The sequence below is a fragment of the Gallus gallus genome, chromosome 25, assembly GCF_016699485.2.
Source record: "Gallus gallus isolate bGalGal1 chromosome 25, bGalGal1.mat.broiler.GRCg7b, whole genome shotgun sequence".
Classification (NCBI taxonomy): Eukaryota; Metazoa; Chordata; class Aves; order Galliformes; family Phasianidae; genus Gallus; species Gallus gallus.
Window position 1 is genome coordinate 576,152 of NC_052556.1, and position 21,576 is coordinate 597,727.

At 55.8% G+C, this 21,576-nt stretch overlaps 3 protein-coding genes across 9 annotated transcripts in view; all 3 read right to left on the minus strand.

The window, feature by feature from the left end:
• Positions 1-7,191, minus strand: part of LOC101747704 — a 34,015-nt gene extending 26,824 nt beyond the window's left edge. For both annotated transcript variants that reach the window (XM_046903956.1, XM_025143572.3), the window contains exon 1: positions 6,501-7,191. The gene's annotated coding sequence lies outside the window, so the exon portion shown is untranslated. The remainder of the gene's footprint in view (positions 1-6,500) is intronic.
• LOC107057474 (sperm-associated antigen 4 protein-like) lies at positions 276-9,198 on the minus strand. 5 transcript variants are annotated; one of them, XR_005841805.1, is made up of 10 exons: positions 8,001-9,198; positions 4,002-4,052; positions 3,669-3,875; positions 3,060-3,241; positions 2,584-2,654; positions 2,123-2,404; positions 1,444-1,611; positions 982-1,071; positions 542-762; positions 276-416 (listed from the first exon to the last, which is right to left on the minus strand). XR_005841805.1 is itself a non-coding variant. In XM_040652467.2 (10 exons), exons 1-10 carry the CDS (start codon positions 8,456-8,458, stop codon positions 613-615), a joined length of 1,572 nt encoding a protein of 523 aa, XP_040508401.1. In that variant the 5' UTR covers positions 8,459-9,193; the 3' UTR covers positions 496-612. The 5 variants fall into 5 exon arrangements, 4 of the variants coding, with proteins under 4 accessions (XP_040508401.1, XP_040508402.1, XP_040508400.1 ...); XM_040652467.2 differs by lacking the exon at positions 276-416 and having other exon boundaries at positions 496-762; positions 2,123-2,229; positions 2,317-2,404; positions 8,001-9,193; XM_040652468.1 differs by lacking the exon at positions 276-416 and having other exon boundaries at positions 496-762; positions 4,002-4,084; positions 8,486-9,198.
• Positions 9,199-14,283: 5,085 nt separating this feature from the next.
• LOC107057457 (sperm-associated antigen 4 protein-like) lies at positions 14,284-17,860 on the minus strand. 2 transcript variants are annotated; one of them, XR_006932115.1, is made up of 9 exons: positions 17,677-17,860; positions 17,069-17,250; positions 16,595-16,665; positions 16,328-16,415; positions 16,134-16,240; positions 15,455-15,622; positions 14,993-15,082; positions 14,550-14,770; positions 14,284-14,424 (listed from the first exon to the last, which is right to left on the minus strand). XR_006932115.1 is itself a non-coding variant. In XM_025143576.3 (8 exons), the coding sequence occupies exons 1-8, from the start codon at positions 17,796-17,798 to the stop codon at positions 14,621-14,623; spliced, it is 978 nt and encodes a 325-aa protein (XP_024999344.2). In that variant the 5' UTR covers positions 17,799-17,860; the 3' UTR covers positions 14,504-14,620. The 2 variants fall into 2 exon arrangements, 1 of the variants encoding a protein (XP_024999344.2); XM_025143576.3 differs by lacking the exon at positions 14,284-14,424 and having other exon boundaries at positions 14,504-14,770.
• Positions 17,861-21,576: the final 3,716 nt, after the last annotated feature.

A 21,576-nucleotide genomic window follows, 5' to 3' on the forward strand; every position in this document is an offset into this window, starting at 1 on the left:
GCTTTTTCTCACCCGACCCTCAAGCGATGGGAAATACCTGTATGCGTTTTGGTGCGCTGTCTCAAACCAATCCTGGGAGCAGCGGAAAGCAGGCAGCCTTGCTTCTCCCCCTTGCTGGGGCTCAGGGCAGGGCTGTCGCTCTGCCCCTGTCACTGCGCGATCCCAGGCCTCGGTCTCTCTCTCCGACTGCCGCACACACCTCAGTGGGCTGATTTGCTCTCGCAGCCTGGAGCTTCTGGAGTTCCCCGCAGCCAGAGGTCTGGGCAGCTCGCTCGCTCCTTGGAGGTCCATGTGGCTGCCCGTGTCAGCCCAGAAAGCCTGCGGCCCCTCCGCCTGGCTTTGTGCCTCAGCCCCGCCGTTGCGACGAGCGCTCGCCGCGTTGCTGTCAGGGGAGCAGCGGCGAGCCCGGCGCAGAGCTTTGGGAGGGTGGAGATGAATGATGAGCTGCCCACCCCACAGAGCTGTGCCCCATCTCAACCCAGACACGCTTCGACATGTGGTTAAGGTCTTTATTTTTTCAACGACGAATCCAATTACAGACCTTGGTTTCATGAGAACCGCTGGTGACGGGTGACTGGTTGCATCGCATGATCCTGTGGGTCTTTTCCAGCCTTAGCCATTCAATGACTCTGCGGTTCTATGGTCTTCTGTTTTCACCACCTTTCCGTGCACCTGCACTCGGTAAAGGCAGGTGTAACGGGGGTGTCCCCAGTTGCTCTTCACCAGAACCTTGATGTAGCGAAAGGCTCTGGAATGATTATTCTGCAAAGGAAACGGGGAGGGACAAAGAAATGGGGGTGTAAATTCCCACGGTACGCTCAACAGCTCTCCACTGCCACTCCTGTTGCTCAGGAGCTGCAGAAGGCGGGAGAGCGTGGCTGTGCAGCCGGAGGGGCTCCAGGTTGCAGGCATGTGGGGACACAGGGAGGGGCAGGCAGCAGGCGTCCTCCCTGGCACGCTGCCCCCGTGCGCGTACTGTACCTTTAGCAAGAAGGTCTGCGTGGGCCCTTCCCCCACATCAAAGGTGAATGACACAAGGGGAACCTCCTCTTCGCTGTCCGCATCCAGTCCCTTGCAAAAGCAAAGCACAAGGAGGGCCGCTCAGGCTCACGCCACAGAGAGCAAAGGTGCGTGCTGTCTCAGCACATGGCTGTCCAAGCCCGCCTCCCCCCCCTGCCCTGGGGCTCGGGCAGTAGTCCGGCACCGCTTCTGGTGGAGCTCAGTCTCCACTTCAAGGCTCGATCAAGATCCCCAGGATGCTTGGCAGAGCAAGGCTGAAGAGGGATTCCACCACTCCACGTTAAGAAACATCCCCTCGGGGCACTGCCGTGCTCAGGACACAGCGGGACACAGAGCTCTGAGGATGCCCAAAAGCAAGCAAGTCCCGCCTCCGGCACTGCCCCACGGCCAGATCCCAGGCAGAAGCACTCAGTGGAGACTTACAAAGACAGCGACATCCCTGGGGGCACTGCTGGCTGTGCCGCTCGGAGTCATCTCCGGGGTGATGTGCTCCAGAGTGACACAAGAGGGCCGGATTTTGGCACGCAGCCTGATGACCACCTGGCCCTGCTGTCCTTCCATGGGCCAGCATTCTCCAAGGGAGACACCCGGCTGCAAAGAGAATAGCAGAGCGGACAAGTAGGACAGAGCGCTGGGGTTCAGCTAAAGGCAAAGGCAGCGAGCGTCTGTGGGTCGTACTTGTGCTTGTGAGTGGCTGACGGGGTGTGAGGGTAAGGGCAGAAACACAGGGCCTCAATTCCCTGCCCGACCAAGGGGCTCTCAGTATCACAGAAAAGGGGAAGATGGGGCTTGGGATGGCATGGCGGTGGGACCTCCGGGAAGCATCTCTCTCCAGCGCTGGCACTGCTGGCCCCCAGCTCTACCCCCGCAGAGGGACACTTGGGATGGCTGTGGCACTGAGGTGTCAGCACGGAGGAGCTCTCTCACCCAGCTGGGACTGCGGAACGTGGGCCGCACACAGCAGTTCAGCTCAGGTGCCCTCCTGAGCAGAACCACCCACCTCCAGCACACCCAGCCCCGTATCGAACCTTTGGGGCTGAGGGGAGACCCGCGAGGGGAAGGCAAGGGGTGCAACCAGCGCTGCTGATTGCTGCCACCATACCTGCAATATGGTATCCGGAGGGTTCACAGAGCACCAGAAGCAGTGTCTGCTAAACCAGCTCCTCAGCTCGTAAATAGGAGAAGTTCTCCGCGTGTCGATGGTGGCACCTGTAATGATGGGGGAGGAGATGAGTGCAAGAGGCCGCAGACGTGGAGAAGCACAGGGTAGCAGGGCTTGCCTGCCTGTGTCCTCACCAAAGCTTTGCAGCGCCCAGTCAGGTGTCTGGTAGCAGTCCAGCTGCGCTCTCAGCTCAGACGCTGCCTGTTGGAGTCTCTCGATCTCCTGGGAAAGACGAGAAACAACGTCACGACACGACCACGTCAGCGCACAGCTCAGCGTGACTGTCAGCACCCAGAGGTCTGGCACGCAAGGCAAGCCGCGTCCTGCGGGCTGTGAGCTCCGTGCTGGCGGGCACAAGAGGCCAGGACTGAGGAAGGACGTCTGAGCCCACGGGCACTGACCTGTGCCGTGCTGTCTTCCCAAATTCTCCTAGCTGCCCAGCAAGTCTTGAAGACACACACATTCACCATGGCTGCAATTCACAAGGCAGAGCAGGTCGTAAGTTCAGGGGTTGCTACCGGTTGCTCGTGTTGTCTTTTCCTTGTAGCCTGGGAAGCCGCAGGTGAGCAGAGGATGTTGGCAATGGTGCGGACTGAGGACGTCTCTGCCCGCGGCCTTCAGGGCACTGCAGCCCCGTGGTCGTGCAGCTCGGTGCCCCAGAGCTGCTCCCATTTCCCCCGGGTGCACCGCAGCAGCTCTCAGGGGCCGAGTGGGACCCCTTGGTGGAGAGCAGCCCTGGAGCAACCAAGGGGTCGGGACAGGACGGTGGAAGGTGCCGCACTGGTGCTGCAGTGCCTCTGGGGGCCTCTCTGCTCACACTGACAGCACCCAGCACAACCCCGCGGTCGCTGCAGCATGGTTGCTCATCAGCACTCACCCAAAGTCACCAGGAGCACTATGATGGACAGCCTGAAAAGCATCTTCTTGTGCCCTGCAGCAGCAGCAGCCAGCTTGCCTGCCATTCCCGTGGCTTTGTCACGCCACGTTCTGCAGAGCTGGCCAGCGGAGGCAAGAGCTTGTACTGAAAATGCCATCCACAACGCCATCAGCACACGGAGCCTACCGTGGGAGGAAAGAGCCTGGTTGTACACCGGCCGCGCTCTGTGCGAGCCGAGACAGGCAGGAGCGGCCTCTGCAGGGGCCCTCCCCAGACGACAGCCCTTGGGACGCCTCCTGGCTCCGTCCCAGCTGCAGAGATAGGGCAGCACGGGTGGGGGTTGTTCTCTGGGCTCCCCACGCTCCCTGCCCCACCGAGAGCTTTACAGGCCCGCAGTGGCGGTGCCCTGCCTAGGGCAGCACAGCACCATTCTGCACTGCAGCCCCCGCTACCTGCCTGAGCCATCTCTCAGCCACGACCCGGGCCTTGGCCTCCAGCAGGGTAAAACCAGGGGCTTCCCCCGGCTGCCCCGCTCCCCCAGCCACCGAGAGCTGAGTGCGTGCTTGCCCCCAGCCCGATGCCCCCTGCAGGTTCCACCCGCCTCCCTACCTTTGACTCATTGCTGCTGCCTCTTCTACGCGGCGCTGACGGGCCTCACCAACAGCCTCGCTCGCAGCGGAGCGCTCAGATGCCTTCGGGCTCCTGGCGTGTCGAGCCTTTGCTCTCGCCATGTTGGCAACAGATGAGCGCTGGAAGCAGCACGTCCTCTCAGCACTGCCGTCCCAAAAGCTCTGAGCCCACTGGGGCTCTGCCACGCTGCAGCCCACGGAGGCAGCTGTGACGTCACAAAGGGCAGCCGTGATGTCATAGAGGGCAGCGGCACACCCGCAGGCATGAGCGGGGCACACCAAGCATCCAGGGGCATGGAGGGAGATTTCTTACTCTTCAGTCTGCCGCCTTCTCCAGAAAACGGACTCTCCGGACATCATCCGATTTCCATCAGAAAATGAGGCTTCCCTGGCAGCCTCGCTCCCACTTCTCTCGCTAAATTCAGACTACTCCTGTGAAACCTCCTGGCACCTTCGCTAAATAAAACTAATTCCGAGGTCACCTTCGGAAGCTGAGTGGCATCTTTGTTTTATAAAGACACCCCCCGTCCCGTCAGGCTGGGACGCACACTGGGGCCGATGGGGCTGTCCCCAGGGGACACTCACGGTGCCCTCTGGCCTCGCTTTGCAGCAGCAACCAAGAGCCAGCAGTGGTGCGCGTGACTTGGGGGAAGGGACACCCCCATCCCCTGCCTCTGTCCCATATCCCCCAGCGTCGCTTAGTCCATCAGGACCCCGCAACGCATGGGGCAGTGGGCTGGCTCTCTACATCTGAGTGATAGGAGGATGGAATCACTGCAAGGTTGGCACTGGAAGGACCTTACAGATCACAGAACACGTAATGCACAAACAAATGGCTTGCATGGGATAGATAGCATCAGAAACCATAAAATCAAATTGTGGTGGTGGTGGAAGGAACCTCACAGCCCGCCCAGCCCCACTCCTGCCACGCGCTGCCTGCCCCTCTCTCTCCGGCTGCGTAAGTCCCCCCCCACGGCTTTGGGCACCTCCGTGAATGGGGCACCCATGGTGGAATCGGGCAGAAACACAGGCCTTAATTCCCTGCCCGACCAAGGGGCTCTCAGGGTCAGTGACAAGGTGGTTGGGATGGCTGTGGCACTGAGGTGTCAGCACGGAGGAGCTCTGTCACCCGGCTGGGACTGAGCAGTGTGGGCTGCAGTTCAGCTCAGGTGCCCTCCTGAGCGGATTCACCCACTTCCAGCACGCTCAACCCCGCGTCGGACCTTTGGCTTCACGGCTTGAGCAATATGCCGGGGCTGAGGGGAGACCGCTGAGGGGGCAGTGAAGGTTGCAAGCGGCACTGCTGACTGCCGCCACCATACCTGCCATATGGTATCTGGAGGGATCACGGAGCACCAGAAGCAGTGTCTGCTAAACCAGCTCCTCAGCTCCTAAGTAGGAGAAGTTCTTTGCGTGTCGATGCTGGCACCTCTACTGATGAGGGAGTCTAATCCTCTGGAGGCGGATCCACTTCCATGGGCTCGATGTCACTCCCTGCTGGATCTGGATCTGTTGGTTTGGGCTCGCTGCTGCTCTCTAGAAGCCAACGCTGCTTTGGTCAAGGAGAAGCCGTCTTCCTCCACCAGAGTTCCTACGCTGGGAGGGATGGAGCTAGGTAATGAGCTCTGTGTCTCGAATGTATTCTTTCTGGGCCGAAGTTGGTCAGCAACTGGTGGTGGGTTGTCAGGGTCCCTGTAGTATAGCAGTCAGCAGGGAGGTGGCTCGTGACAGAACGAGGCCGTGACGATGCGACCCTAAGAACGTCCCATGCCGACCAAAGCATGGCCGCGTTGGGTGAAGGGAGGCTACGGCCTGACAGGTACCGTACCTGTCCCCATTGGGATTCTGTGGGGGTCAGTTGTGAGGGCCTTTGTTTTTCCTGTTGATTCCAGTAAAGACCTGGCAGTTGTATGAAGTAAACGTGTGGATGATGCTAAGCTGGGAAGAGTGCTGACTCCGTTGATGGGAGAGAGGCCTCGCCCTGAGATCTGGACAGATTTGAGGCTAGTCACCATCCGCACAAAGAGGAGCAAGTGCTGGGCTCCGCACCTGGGACGCTGCTGCCCTGCCTCTGCGTGCAGACTGGGGGGCTAGGGGCTGGAGAGCAACCCCGCTATAAGGCATCTGGGTGTTCTGGTTGATGGCCACCTGAATCTGAGCCAGCAGCACGCCCTGGCAGCCGCTGTCACCACTGCTGAAATGCACCACCTCAGCTCAGAGAGGTCAGCTCAGCCACTCGCTCCCACTTCTCTCGCTAAATTCAGACTACTCCTGTGAAACCTCCTGGCACCTTCGCTAAATAAAACTAATTCCGAGGTGTCACAGAGTTACCTAGATAGATCTGTGCCTGTGACAGGGGGGCAGTAGGCTTGCGGGCCCCCCTCCCCCTTGACTTCCCGAGAAAAAACGAAGCGGTGGCAACAATCTAAAAAGGAGAACTTTATGATGTTGGGATGCAAGATGACACGATACAATACAATCTAATTGGGAGTAAGAATAATAAACCAAATGAAATGGGGGAGAGAGAGAGCGAAAGAGCGATAGAGAGGGAGAGAGAGAGAGAGTGAGAGAGTTTCCGAAACCGAAAGCCTTACTTGATGAAGGCGCCTGGCTTGGAAAGCACACCCACTCCTCTCCCGGCAGCAAGCGAAAGTGAAGAAGCACCGCGCGCAACCAGATGACGTATCTTCCGTGATGTGTCTTCCTTCTCTGACCGTAAGGTCCTCTGGGATACGTAGTTCTTCTCTTTTGTCCATGATGTTATGATGTGGAATACCAATAGCGAAGTTACAAAACCATGACACGAGGTCACCTTCGGAAGCTGAGTGGCATCTTTGTTTTATAAAGACACCCCCCGTCCCGTCAGGCTGGGACGCACACTGGGGCCGATGGGGCTGTCCCCAGGGGACACTCACGGTGCCCTCTGGCCTCGCTTTGCAGCAGCAACCAAGAGCCAGCAGTGGTGCGCGTGACTTGGGGGACGGGACACCCCCGTGTCCCATATCCCCCAGCGTCTCTTGGTCCCATCAGGACCCCACCGCCCCTCCTCATCCCGCTGCCCTACAGGTCCTCAGCACGGACCCCTCCCAGCCCAAGTGCAGCAACGGTGAGTGCCAGCCCTTGGGAACACCGCCGCCGTCCCCATCGGACGGTGCTACCGTTCCTTTTGGGTCCTTGTCCTCGCTGCGGGCTGCTTGCGATGTCACCAGCCGCACACAGCCTCTGTCCCAGACAGGACCTGCTGCCATCAGTACTTGTCCTCAGGTGCCATCTGACCATCCCTGGTACCTATTCCCAGCATCATTCCCCCATGCAGTGGCCCCGTGTGCCCCACCCAATCCCACCGGTGCTACTGCCACGATCCCCATCCTCACCCAGTCCCACTGCTGTCACTGAGGGGCAGGGGGCTGGCTCTCAACATCTGAGTGATAGGAGGATGGAATCACTGCAAGGAATCACTGTCGTCTGGGGAGGGCCCCTGCAGAGGCCGCTCCTGCCTGTCTCGGCTCGCACAGAGAGTGGCCGGTGTACAACCAGGCTCTTTCCTCCCACGGTAGGCTCCGTGTGCTGATGGCGTTGTGGATGGCATTATCAGTACAAGCTCTTGCCTCCGCTGGCCAGCTCTGCAGAACGTGGTGTGACAAAGCCACGGGAATGGCAAGCAAGCTGGCTACTGCTGCTTCAGGGCACAAGAAGATGCTTTTCAAGCTGCCCATCATAGTGCTCCTGGTGACTTTGGGTGAGTGCTGATGAGCAACCATGCTGCAGCGACCGCAGGGTTGTGCTGGGTGCTGTCAGTGTGAGCAGAGAGGCCCCCAGAGGCACTGCAGCACCAGTGCGGCACCTTCCACCGTCCTGTCCCGACCCCTTGGTTGCTCCAGGGTTGCTCTCCACCAAGGGGTCCCACTCGGCCTGAGAGTTGCTGCGGTGCACCCAGGGGAAACTGCGTGCCCTCCCGACGGCCCTCGCCAACCGCGTGCCCTCCCGACGGCCCTCGCCAACAGCCTCGCTTGCAGCGGAGTGGTCAAATGTCTTTGGGCGCTTTGCACGTCGAGCCTTTCCTCTCTCCATGTCAGCGACAGATGAACCCTGGAAGCAGCACGTCCTCTCAGCACTGCTGTCCCAGAAGCTCTGAGCCCACTGGGGCTCTGCCACAGTACAGCCCATGGAGGCAGCTGTGATGTCTCTGAAGGAAGCGGCTCACATGGCGACACGAGCAGGACATGCCAAGCACCTGGTTGCACAGAGGGCGATTTTGTAGTCTTTAGTCTGCCTTCTTCCTCTGAAAAGTGACTCTCCAGACAACATCCAACGTTGGAGGAGAAAAGCAACAAGCGGCACACTGAGCGGTCTTCTCTGCATCTTGGCACTGACCCGGGAGAGCGGGATGGATTCATCATGTTGGACCTGAGAGGAAGGTCGGCCCCGTTTCAGCCTCAGGTCTCCCTTTGACGCACACAAGCTTTTCTTCATCAAAACACAGAATCTCAGCACGGTTGGGGGGAAGGGACGCCCGGCCCCACCGTGGTGTTCAGAAACGGTTGGCCAGAGCTGGACGTTCAACGAGGTGATAGAGGGGTTTGGAACAGGTTGACATCTTCGACTCGAGGGACGGCCAACAGACAGAAACTGCTGCGGAAGCTCCCAAACGTTCTCCAAGCTCCAACCCCTTTCACTCCCTACCTCCTGGCCACATGACACCCGCTCCCTCTTCCCACCAGCCAAGGATCTCGGAGGATCCGTTCCTGGGTTGCCCACCAGGTCACCCATCCCATGCCTGACTGCTTCCCTGGCAGCCTCGCTCCCACTTCTCTCGCTAAATTCAGACTACTCCTGTGAAACCTCCTGGCACCTTCGCTAAATAAAACTAATTCCGAGGTCACCTTCGGAAGCTGAGTGGCATCTTTGTTTTATAAAGACACCCCCCGTCCCGTCAGGCTGGGACGCACACTGGGGCCGATGGGGCTGTCCCCAGGGGACACTCACGGTGCCCTCTGGCCTTGCTTTGCAGCAGCAACCAAGAGCCAGCAGTGGTGCGCGTGACTTGGGGGACGGGACACCCCCGTGTCCCATATCCCCCAGCGTCTCTTGGTCCCATCAGGACCCCACCGCCCCTCCTGATCCCGCTGCCCTACAGGTCCTCAGCACGGACCCCTCCCAGCCCAAGTGCACCAACGGTGAGTGCCAGCCCTTGGGAACACCGCCGCCGTCCCCATCGGACGGTGCCGCCGTTCCTTTTGGGTCCTTGTCCTCGCTGCTGGCCGCTTGCGATGTCGCCAGCCGCACACAGCCTCTGTCCCAGACAGGACCTGCTGCCATCAGTGTTGTCCTCAGGTGCCATCTGACCACCCTGGTACCTATTCCCAGCATCACTCCCCCCATGCAGTGGCCCCGCGTGCCCCACCCAATCCCACCGGTGCTACTGCCACGATCCCCGTCCTCACCCAGTCCCACTGCTGCCACTGAGGGGCGGGGGGCTGGCTCTCCACATCTGAGTGATAGGAGGATGGAATCACTGCAAGGTTGGCACTGGAAGGACCTTACAGATCACAGAACACGTAATGCACAAACAAATGGCTTGCATGGGATAGATGGCATCAGAAACCATAAAATCAAATTGTGGTGGTGGTGGAAGGAATCTCACAGCCCGCCCAGCCCCACTCCTGCCACGCGCTGCCTGCCCCTCTCTCTCCGGCTGCGTAAGTCCCCCCCCACGGCTTTGGGCACCTCCGTGAATGGGGCACCCATGGTGGAATTGGGCAGAAACACAGGCCTTAATTCCCTGCCCGACCAAGGGGCTCTCAGGGTCAGTGACAAGGTGGTTGGGATGGCTGTGGCACTGAGGTGTCAGCACGGAGGAGCTCTGTCACCCGGCTGGGACTGAGCAGTGTGGGCTGCAGTTCAGCTCAGGTGCCCTCCTGAGCGGATTCACCCACTTCCAGCACACTCAACCCCGCGTCGGACCTTTGGCTTCACGGCTTGAGCAATATGCCGGGGCTGAGGGGAGACCGCTGAGGGGGCAGTGAAGGTTGCAAGCGGCACTGCTGACTGCCGCCACCATACCTGCCATATGGTATCTGGAGGGATCACGGAGCACCAGAAGCAGTGTCTGCTAAACCAGCTCCTCAGCTCCTAAGTAGGAGAAGTTCTTTGCGTGTCGATGCTGGCACCTCTACTGATGAGGGAGTCTAATCCTCTGGAGGCGGATCCACTTCCATGGGCTCGATGTCACTCCCTGCTGGATCTGGATCTGTTGGTTTGGGCTCGCTGCTGCTCTCTAGAAGCCAACGCTGCTTTGGTCAAGGAGAAGCCGTCTTCCTCCACCAGAGTTCCTACGCTGGGAGGGATGGAGCTAGGTAATGAGCTCTGTGTCTCGAATGTATTCTTTCTGGGCCGAAGTTGGTCAGCAACTGGTGGTGGGTTGTCAGGGTCCCTGTAGTATAGCAGTCAGCAGGGAGGTGGCTCGTGACAGAACGAGGCCGTGACGATGCGACCCTAAGAACGTCCCATGCCGACCAAAGCATGGCCGCGTTGGGTGAAGGGAGGCTACGGCCTGACAGGTACCGTACCTGTCCCCATTGGCATTCTGTGGGGGTCAGTTGTGAGGGCCTTTGTTTTTCCTGTTGATTCCAGTAAAGATCTGGCAGTTGTATGAAGTAAACGTGTGGGATGATGCTAAGCTGGGAAGAGTGCTGACTCCGTTGATGGGAGAGAGGCCTCGCCCTGAGATCTGGACAGATTTGAGGCTAGTCACCATCCGCACAAAGAGGAGCAAGTGCTGGGCTCCGCACCTGGGACGCTGCTGCCCTGCCTCTGCGTGCAGACTGGGGGGCTAGGGGCTGGAGAGCAACCCCGCTATAAGGCATCTGGGTGTTCTGGTTGATGGCCACCTTGAATCTGAGCCAGCAGCACGCCCTGGCAGCCGCTGTCACCACTGCTGAAATGCACCAGCCTCAGCTCAGAGAGGTCAGCTCAGCCACTCGCTCCCACTTCTCTCGCTAAATTCAGACTACTCCTGTGAAACCTCCTGGCACCTTTGGAAACTAAAACTAATTCCGAGGTCACCTTCGGAAGCTGAGTGGCATCTTTGTTTTATAAAGACACCCCCCGTCCCGTCAGGCTGGGACGCACACTGGGGGCAATGGGGCCCACTGAAAGTCACGCATTTTCATTGCCAAAATCAGCCTTTTAACCAAAAAGCACATACTTTCTCTTAAAATATCCCACATTTAACTCGAAAATCACGTATTTCCTGCTCAAAAATCCCCCATTTAACCGAAAATCACACATTTTCTTAACAAAAACTCCTCATTTGACCCGGAAATCACTCCTTTTCTCTTAGATAATTCCCAATGAAATACAAAAATCACACGTTTTTGTTTGAAAATCCCCCATTAAAGCAAAAACCATGCATTTTCTCTTCAAAAATGCCCCATTTAACAGAATAGCACGCATTTTCTCTTGCAAAATCCCACATTTAACCCAAACGTCTCGCATTTTCCTAAAAAACAAATCCTTCATTTATACTGAAAATCACACATTTTCTCATCGAAAATCCCCATTTAAATCACGCATGTTCTCTTCAAAAACCCTCCATTTAACTGAAAATCATCCATTTTCTCTTTGTAAATTGGCAACTTAACCCAGATGTATCACATTTTCTGTTTGAAAACTGCCCATTTAACCCAAAAATCACTCATTTCCTTAACAGAAATCCCCCATTTAACCCGAATATCATGCATTTTTTTCTTTGAAAATGCCGCATTTAACTGAACATCACGCATTTTCTCTTCGAAAATCCCCCATTTAACCCGAAAATTATGCATTTTCTTTCAGAAGATCCCCCATTCACCCAAAAAGCATGCATTTCCTCCTGGAAAACCCCCCATTTAAACAAGAAATCACGCATTTTCATTTCGAAAACCCCCCATTTAACTTGAAAATCACACATTTTCTCATGGAAAATCCCCCATTTATCTGAAAATCATGCATTTTCTCTTTGAAATTCCCCCGTTTAACCCCAAAATCACGCATTTGTTTTTAACAGAAAATCCCCATTTAATTTCCAAATCGTGTGTTTTCTCTTTGAAATCTCCCCTTTTAACCAAAATTCAGGCATTTCCTGTTCGAAAATCCCCCATTTAACAGAAACTCACTCATTTTCTCTTCGATAATTCCCTGTTAAATACGAAAATCACACATTTTTGATTGAAAATCCCCCATTTAAACCAAAAATCACGCATTTTCTCATGAGAAATCCACCATTTAACCGAAAATCAAACATTTTCTCCTCAAAAATCCCACATTTAATCCCAAAATCATGCGTTTTCTCTTTGAACATCCCCCATTTAACCCCAAAATTATGAATTTTCTCCTGGAAAATCCCCCATTTAATGTGAAAATCACGCATTTTCTCTTCGAAACTCCCCCCATTTAACCCCAAAATCACACATTTTCTCTTTGAAAATCCCACATTTAACCAAAAATCACGCATTTTCTCTTGGAAAATCCCCCATTTAACCCCAAAATCATGCACTTTCTCTTGGAAAATCCGCCATTCAACCAGAAAATCACGCGTTTTCTCTTGGAAAATACCCCATTTAACCCCAAAACCTCAAACTTTCCTAAAAAAAATCCACCTCTTATACCAAAAATCACACATTTTCTCATCGGAAATCCCCATTTATACCGAGAATCACGCATTTTCTCTTCAAAAAACCCCCCATTTAACTGAAAACCATGCATTTTCTCTTTGTAAATCTGCAACTTTACCCAAAAATATCACATTTTCTGTTTGAAAATTGCCCATTTAACCCGAAAAACACACATTTTCTCTTGGAAAATCCCCCATTTAACCCCAAAATCACGTATTTTCTCTTCAAAAATCCCCCATTTAACCCAAAACTCATGCATTTTCTCCTAGCAAATCCCCCATTAAACCAGAAAGTCACACATTTTGACCTTGAAAATCCCCCACTTAATCCGAAAATCACACATCTTCTCCTGGAAAGTCCCCCTTTTATCCCGAAAATCAAGCATTTTCTCTTCAAAAATCCCCCATTGAATGGAAAATCACGCATTTTCTGTTGGAAAATCCCTCACTTAACCTGAAAATCACGCATTTTCTCTTTGAAAATCCGACACCTAACCCAAAAATCACACACTTTCTGTTGGAAAGTCCCCCATTCAATCCCCAAATCATGCATTTTCTCCTGGAAAATCCCCCATCAAACCAGAAAATCACACATTTTGACCTTGAATATCCCTCACTTAATCTGAAAATCACACATTTTCTCCTGGAAAGTCCCCCTTTTATCCCGAATATCACACATTTTCTCTTTGAAAATCCCCCCATTCAACCCAAAAATCACACATTTTTGGTTGGAAAATCCCTCACTTAACCCGAAAATCACGTATTTACTCTTCGAAAATCCCTATTTAACCCAAAAAACACACATTTTCTCCTGGAAAGTCCCCCTTTTATCCTGAAAAACACGCATTTTCTCTTCAAAAATCCCCCATTGAATGGAAAATCACGCATTTTCAGTTGGAAAATCCCTCACTTAACCTGAAAATCACACATTTTCTGTTGGAAAGTCCCCCATTCAACCCCCAAATCATGCATTTTCTCCTGGAAAATCCCCCATCAAACCAGAAAATCACACATTTTGACCTTGAATATCCCTCACTTAATCTGAAAATCACACATTTTCTCTTCGAAATTCCCCCATTTAACCCCAACATCATGCAACTCCTCCAGGGAAATCCCCCGTCAAAGCAGAAAATCACACATTTTGACCTTGAAAATCCCACACTTAATCCGAAAGTCAGGCATTTTCTCTCGGAAAATCTCCTTTTAATCGAAAGTAAGGCACTTTCATATCAGAAAATCCCCCATTTAACCTGCCCGGTCCCACTCTCTGGCTGCCATCCCTTCCTCCTCCTACGGCGACTGCACCGCGCTGCTTGGTGCCCGTGGTACCGGAGGCAGGAGGACACAAGGGTGAGGAGGGCTCGTCTCGCATGTGCCTGAACATCTCTTCGCGGGGGATCTGCTCCACAGACTCCCCAGGCACCGAGGTGAGGCTGACGGGCCTGGAGTTTCCCGGGGCCTCCTCGGAGTGATGTTTCCATTTGCCAGTCGCCGTGGACTCTGCCCAACAGCCACGACTTCCCTAAAGAGATGGACAGCGGCTTGGCCACCCCACAGTCGGCCATCTGCTTCTGCACCCCGGCATGCATGGCACCGGGCCCTAGAGACTTGTACAAAGCCAGCCCCGTCAGCCGGTCCCGCAGTCGCTCCGCTCGCACAGTGGGAGGGCTTTTTCTCACCCGACCCTCAAGCGATGGGAAATACCTGTATGCGTTTTGGTGCGCTGTCTCAAACCAATCCTGGGAGCAGCGGAAAGCAGGCAGCCTTGCTTCTCCCCCTTGCTGGGGCTCAGGGCAGGGCTGTCGCTCTGCCCCTGTCACTGCGCGATCCCAGGCCTCGGTCTCTCTCTCCGACTGCCGCACACACCTCAGTGGGCTGATTTGCTCTCGCAGCCTGGAGCTTCTGGAGTTCCCCGCAGCCAGAGGTCTGGGCAGCTCGCTCGCTCCTTGGAGGTCCATGTGGCTGCCCGTGTCAGCCCAGAAAGCCTGCGGCCCCTCCGCCTGGCTTTGTGCCTCAGCCCCGCCGTTGCGACGAGCGCTCGCCGCGTTGCTGTCAGGGGAGCAGCGGCGAGCCCGGCGCAGAGCTTTGGGAGGGTGGAGATGAATGATGAGCTGCCCACCCCACAGAGCTGTGCCCCATCTCAACCCAGACACACTTCAACATGTGGTTAAGGTCTTTATTTTTTCAACGACAAACCCAATTACAGACCTTGGTTTCATGAGAACCGCTGGTGACGGGTGACTGGTTGCATCGCATGATCCTGTGGGTCTTTTCCAGCCTTAGCCATTCAATGACTCTGCGGTTCTATGGTCTTCTGTTTTCACCACCTTTCCGTGCACCTGCACCCGGTAAAGGCAGGTGTAACGGGGGTGTCCCCAGTTGCTCTTCACCAGAACCTTGATGTAGCGAAAGGCTCTGGAATGATTATTCTGCAAAGGAAACGGGGAGGGACAAAGAAATGGGGGTGTAAATTCCCACGGTACGCTCAACAGCTCTCCACTGCCACTCCTGTTGCTCAGGAGCTGCAGAAGGCGGGAGAGCGTGGCTGTGCAGCCGGAGGGAGGGCTCCAGGTTGCAGGCATGTGGGGACACAGGGAGGGGCAGGCAGCAGGCGTCCTCCCTGGCACGCTGCCCCCGTGCGCGTACTGTACCTTTAGCAAGAAGGTCTGCGTGGGCCCTTCCCCCACATCAAAGGTGAATGACACAAGGGGAACCTCCTCTTCGCTGTCCGCATCCAGTCCCTTGCAAAAGCAAAGCACAAGGAGGGCCGCTCAGGCTCACGCCACAGAGAGCAAAGGTGCGTGCTGTCTCAGCACATGGCTGTCCAAGCCCGCCTCCCCCCCCTGCCCTGGGGCTCGGGCAGTAGTCCGGCACCGCTTCTGGTGGAGCTCAGTCTCCACTTCAAGGCTCGATCAAGATCCCCAGGATGCTTGGCAGAGCAAGGCTGAAGAGGGATTCCACCACTCCGCGTTAAGAAACATCCCCTCGGGGCACTGCCGTGCTCAGGACACAGCGGGACACAGAGCTCTGAGGATGCCCAAAAGCAAGCAAGTCCCGCCTCCGGCACTGCCCCACGGCCAGATCCCAGGCAGAAGCACTCAGTGGAGACTTACAAAGACAGCGACATCCCTGGGGGCACTGCTGGCTGTGCCGCTCGGAGTCATCTCCGGGGTGATGTGCTCCAGAGTGACACAAGAGGGCCGGATTTTGGCACGCAGCCTGATGACCACCTGGCCCTGCTGTCCTTCCATGGGCCAGCATTCTCCAAGGGAGACACCCGGCTGCAAAGAGAATAGCAGAGCGGACAAGTAGGACAGAGCGCTGGGGTTCAGCTAAAGGCAAAGGCAGCGAGCGTCTGTGGGTCGTACTTGTGCTTGTGAGTGGCTGACGGGGTGTGAGGGTAAGGGCAGAAACACAGGGCCTCAATTCCCTGCCCGACCAAGGGGCTCTCAGTATCACAGAAAAGGGGAAGATGGGGCTTGGGATGGCACGGCGGTGGGACCTCCGGGAAGCATCTCTCTCCAGCGCTGGCACTGCTGGCCCCCAGCTCTACCCCCGCAGAGGGACACTTGGGATGGCTGTGGCACTGAGGTGTCAGCACGGAGGAGCTCTCTCACCCAGCTGGGACTGCGGAACGTGGGCCGCACACAGCAGTTCAGCTCAGGTGCCCTCCTGAGCAGAACCACCCACCTCCAGCACACCCAGCCCCGTATCAAACCTTTGGGGCTGAGGGGAGACCCGCGAGGGGAAAGCAAGGGGTGCAACCAGCGCTGCTGATTGCTGCCACCATACCTGCAATATGGTATCCGGAGGGTTCACAGAGCACCAGAAGCAGTGTCTGCTAAACCAGCTCCTCAGCTCGTAAATAGGAGAAGTTCTCCGCGTGTCGATGGTGGCACCTGTAATGATGGGGGAGGAGATGAGTGCAAGAGGCCGCAGACGTGGAGAAGCACAGGGTAGCAGGGCTTGCCTGCCTGTGTCCTCACCAAAGCTTTGCAGCGCCCAGTCAGGTGTCTGGTAGCAGTCCCGCTGCGCTCTCAGCTCAGACGCTGCCTGTTGGAGTCTCTCGATCTCCTGGGAAAGACGAGAAACAACGTCACGACACGACCACGTCAGCGCACAGCTCAGCGTGACTGTCAGCACCCAGAGGTCTGGCACGCAAGGCAAGCCGCGTCCTGCGGGCTGTGAGCTCCGTGCTGGCGGGCACAAGAGGCCAGGACTGAGGAAGGACGTCTGAGCCCACGGGCACTGACCTGTGCCGTGCTGTCTTCCCAAATTCTCCTAGCTGCCCAGCAAGTCTTGAAGACACACACATTCACCATGGCTGCAATTCACAAGGCAGAGCAGGTCGTAAGTTCAGGGGTTGCTACCGGTTGCTCGTGTTGTCTTTTCCTTGTAGCCTGGGAAGCCGCAGGTGAGCAGAGGATGTTGGCAATGGTGCGGACTGAGGACGTCTCTGCCCGCGGCCTTCAGGGCACTGCAGCCCCGTGGTCGTGCAGCTCGGTGCCCCAGAGCTGCTCCCATTTCCCCCGGGTGCACCGCAGCAGCTCTCGGGCCGAGTGGGACCCCTTGGTGGAGAGCAGCCCTGGAGCAACCAAGGGGTCGGGACAGGACGGTGGAAGGTGCCGCACTGGTGCTGCAGTGCCTCTGGGGGCCTCTCTGCTCACACTGACAGCACCCAGCACAACCCCGCGGTCGCTGCAGCATGGTTGCTCATCAGCACTCACCCAAAGTCACCAGGAGCACTATGATGGACAGCCTGAAAAGCATCTTCTTGTGCCCTGAAGCAGCAGCAGCCAGCTTGCGTGCCATTCCCGTGGCTTTGTCACGCCACGTTCTGCAGAGCTGGCCAGCGGAGGCAAGAGCTTGTACTGAAAATGCCATCCACAACGCCAGCAGCACACGGAGCCTACCGTGGGAGGAAAGAGCCTGGTTGTACACCGGCCGCGCTCTGTGCGAGCCGAGACAGGCAGGAGCGGCCTCTGCAGGGGCCCTCCCCAGACGACAGCCCTTGGGACGCCTCCCGGCTCCATCCCAGCTGCAGAGATAGGGCAGCACGGGTGGGGGTTGTTCTCTGGGCTCCCCACGCTCCCTGCCCCACCGAGAGCTTTACAGGCCCGCAGTGGCGGTGCCCTGCCTAGGGCAGCACAGCACCATTCTGCACTGCAGCCCCCGCTACCTGCCTGAGCCATCTCTCAGCCACGACCCGGGCCTTGGCCTCCAGCAGGGTAAAACCAGGGGCTTCCCCCGGCTGCCCCGCTCCCCCAGCCACCGAGAGCTGAGTGCGTGCTTGCCCCCAGCCCGATGCCCCCTGCAGGTTCCACCCGCCTCCTACCTTTGACTCATTGCTGCTGCCTCTTCTACGCGGCGCTGACGGGCCTCACCAACAGCCTCGCTCGCAGCGGAGCGCTCAGATGCCTTCGGGCGCCTGGCGCGTCGAGCCTTTCCTCTTGCCATGTTGGCAACAGATGAGCGCTGGAAGCAGCACGTCCTCTCAGCACTGCCGTCCCAAAAGCTCTGAGCCCACTGGGGCTCTGCCACGCTGCAGCCCACGGAGGCAGCTGTGACGTCACAAAGGGCAGCCGTGATGTCATAGAGGGCAGCGGCACACCCGCAGGCATGAGCGGGGCACACCAAGCATCCAGGGGCATGGAGGGAGATTTCTTACTCTTCAGTCTGCCGCCTTCGACAGAAAACGGACTCTCCGGACATCATCCGATTTCCATCAGAAAATGAGGCTTCCCTGGCAGCCTCGCACCCACTTCTCTCGCTAAATTCAGACTACTCCTGTGAAACCTCCTGGCACCTTCAGCTAAATAAAACTAATTCCGAGGTCACCTTCGGAAGCTGAGTGGCATCTTTGTTTTAGAAAGACACCCCCCGTCCCGTCAGGCTGGGACGCACACTGGGGCCGATGGGGCTGTCCCCAGGGGACACTCAACGGTGCCCTCTGGCCTCGCTTTGCAGCAGCAACCAAGAGCCAGCAGTGGTGTGCGTGACTTGGGGGAAGGGACACCCCCGTGTCCCACATCCCCCAGCGTCTCTTGGTCCCATCAGGACCCCACCGCCCCTCCTGATCCCGCTGCCCTACAGGTCCTCAGCACGGACCCCTCCCAGCCCAAGTGCAGCAACGGTGAGTGCCAGCCCTTGGGAACACCGCCGCCGTCCCCATCGGACGGTGCCGCCGTTCCTTTTGGGTCCTTGTCCTCGCTGCGGGCCGCTTGCGATGTCACCAGCCGCACACAGCCTCTGTCCCAGACAGGACCTGCTACCGTCAGTACTGTCCTCAGGTGCCATCTGACCATCCTGGTACCTATTCCCAGCATCACTCCCCCCATGCAGTGGCCCCGCGTGCCCCACCCAATCCCACCGGTGCTACTGCCACGATCCCCGTCCTCACCCAGCCCCACTGCTGTCACTGAGGGGCGGGGGGCTGGCTCTCCACATCTGAGTGATAGGAGGATGGAATCACTGCAAGGTTGGCACTGAAAGGACCTTACAGATCACAGAACACGTAATGCACAAACAAACGGCTTGCATGGGATAGATAGCATCAGAAACCATAAAATCAAATTGTGGTGGTGGTGGAAGGAACCTCACAGCCCGCCCAGCCCCACTCCTGCCACGCGCTGCCTGCCCCTCTCTCTCCGGCTGCGTAAGTCCCCCCCCACGGCTTTGGGCACCTCCGTGAATGGGGCACCCATGGTGGAATCGGGCAGAAACACAGGCCTTAATTCCCTGCCCGACCAAGGGGCTCTCAGGGTCAGTGACAAGGTGGTTGGGATGGCTGTGGCACTGAGGTGTCAGCACGGAGGAGCTCTGTCACCCGGCTGGGACTGAGCAGTGTGGGCTGCAGTTCAGCTCAGGTGCCCTCCTGAGCGGATTCACCCACTTCCAGCACGCTCAACCCCGCGTCGGACCTTTGGCTTCACGGCTTGAGCAATATGCCGGGGCTGAGGGGAGACCGCTGAGGGGGCAGTGAAGGTTGCAAGCGGCACTGCTGACTGCCGCCACCATACCTGCCATATGGTATCTGGAGGGATCACGGAGCACCAGAAGCAGTGTCTGCTAAACCAGCTCCTCAGCTCCTAAGTAGGAGAAGTTCTTTGCGTGTCGATGCTGGCACCTCTACTGATGAGGGAGTCTAATCCTCTGGAGGCGGATCCACTTCCATGGGCTCGATGTCACTCCCTGCTGGATCTGGATCTGTTGGTTTGGGCTCGCTGCTGCTCTCTAGAAGCCAACGCTGCTTTGGTCAAGGAGAAGCCGTCTTCCTCCACCAGAGTTCCTACGCTGGGAGGGATGGAGCTAGGTAATGAGCTCTGTGTCTCGAATGTATTCTTTCTGGGCCGAAGTTGGTCAGCAACTGGTGGTGGGTTGTCAGGGTCCCTGTAGTATAGCAGTCAGCAGGGAGGTGGCTCGTGACAGAACGAGGCCGTGACGATGCGACCCTAAGAACGTCCCATGCCGACCAAAGCATGGCCGCGTTGGGTGAAGGGAGGCTACGGCCTGACAGGTACCGTACCTGTCCCCATTGGCATTCTGTGGGGGTCAGTTGTGAGGGCCTTTGTTTTTCCTGTTGATTCCAGTAAAGATCTGGCAGTTGTATGAAGTAAACGTGTGGATGATGCTAAGCTGGGAAGAGTGCTGACTCCGTTGATGGGAGAGAGGCCTCGCCCTGAGATCTGGACAGATTTGAGGCTAGTCACCATCCGCACAAAGAGGAGCAAGTGCTGGGCTCCGCACCTGGGACGCTGCTGCCCTGCCTCTGCGTGCAGACTGGGGGGCTAGGGGCTGGAGAGCAACCCCGCTATAAGGCATCTGGGTGTTCTGGTTGATGGCCACTTGAATCTGAGCCAGCAGCACGCCCTGGCAGCCGCTGTCACCACTGCTGAAATGCACCAGCTCAGCTCAGAGGTCAGCTCAGCCACTCGCTCCCACTTCTCTCGCTAAATTCAGACTACTCCTGTGAAACCTCCTGGCACCTTCGCTAAATAAAACTAATTCCGAGGTCACCTTCGGAAGCTGAGTGGCATCTTTGTTTTAGAAAGACACCCCCCGTCCCGTCAGGCTGGGACGCACACTGGGGGCAATGGGGCCCACTGAAAGTCACGCATTTTCATTGCCAAAATCAGCCTTTTAACCAAAAAGCACATATTTTCTATTAAAATATCCCACATTTAACTCGAAAATCACGTATTTCCTGCTCAAAAATCCCCCATTTATCCGAAAATCACACATTTTCTTAACAAAAACTCCTCATTTGACCCGGAAATCACTCCTTTTCTCTTAGATAATTCCCAATGAAATACAAAAATCACACGTTTTTGTTTGAAAATCCCCCATTAAAGCAAAAACCATGCATTTTCTCTTCAAAAATGCCCCATTTAACAGAATAGCACGCATTTTCTCTTGCAAAATCCCACATTTAACCCAAACGTCTCGCATTTTCCTTAAAAACAAATCCCCCACTTATACTGAAAATCACACATTTTCTCATCGAAAATCCCCATTTAAATCACGCATGTTCTCTTCAAAAACCCTCCATTTAACTGAAAATCATCCATTTTCTCTTTGTAAATTGGCAACTTAACCCAGACGTATCACGTTTTCTGTTTGAAAATTGCCCATTTAACCCCAAAATCACTCATTTCCTTAACAGAAATCCCCCATTTAACCCGAATATCATGCATTTTTTTCTTTGAAAATGCCGCATTTAACTGAACATCACGCATTTTCTCTTCGAAAATCCCCCATTTAACCCGAAAATTATGCATTTTCTTTCAGAAGATCCCCCATTCACCCAAAAAGCATGCATTTTCTCCTGGAAAACCCCCCCATTTAAACAAGAAATCACGCATTTGCATTTCGAAAACCCCCCATTTAACTTGAAAATCACACATTTTCTCATGGAAAATCCCACATTTATCTGAAAATCATGCATTGTCTCTTTGAAATTCCCCCATTTAACCCCAAAATCACGCATTTGTTGTTAACAGAAAATCCCCATTTAATTTCCAAATCGTGTGTTTTCTCTCTGAAAACCCCCCTTTTAACCAAAATTCAGGCATTTCCTGTTCGAAAATCCCCCGTTTAACAGAAAATCACTCATTTTCTCTTCGATAATTCCCTGTTAAATACGAAAATCACACATTTTTGATTGAAAATCCCCCATTTAAACCAAAAATCATGCATTTTCTCTTCGAAAAAACCCCCATTTAACTGAAAAATCACA

Coding starts and splice junctions, on each gene's coding strand:
- LOC107057474 (XM_040652466.1), bottom strand. CDS start 8,458: ATGGGTGACCTGGTGGGCAACCCAGGAACGGATCCTCCGAGATCCTTG. Junction 3,876..4,001: donor AGAAGGCGGCAGACTGAAGA/GTAAGAAATCTC, acceptor CGTGGGCTGCAG/CGTGGCAGAGCCCCAGTGGG. Junction 1,612..2,122: donor CTCCGGATACCATATTGCAG/GTATGGTGGCAG, acceptor TTCTCTTTGCAG/CCGGGTGTCTCCCTTGGAGA.
- LOC107057457 (XM_025143576.3), bottom strand. CDS start 17,798: ATGGCAAGAGGAAAGGCTCGACGCGCCAGGCGCCCGAAGGCATCTGAG. Junction 15,623..16,133: donor CTCCGGATACCATATTGCAG/GTATGGTGGCAG, acceptor TTCTCTTTGCAG/CCGGGTGTCTCCCTTGGAGA. Junction 15,083..15,454: donor CCAGGGATGTCGCTGTCTTT/GTAAGTCTCCAC, acceptor TGCTTTTGCAAG/GGACTGGATGCGGACAGCGA.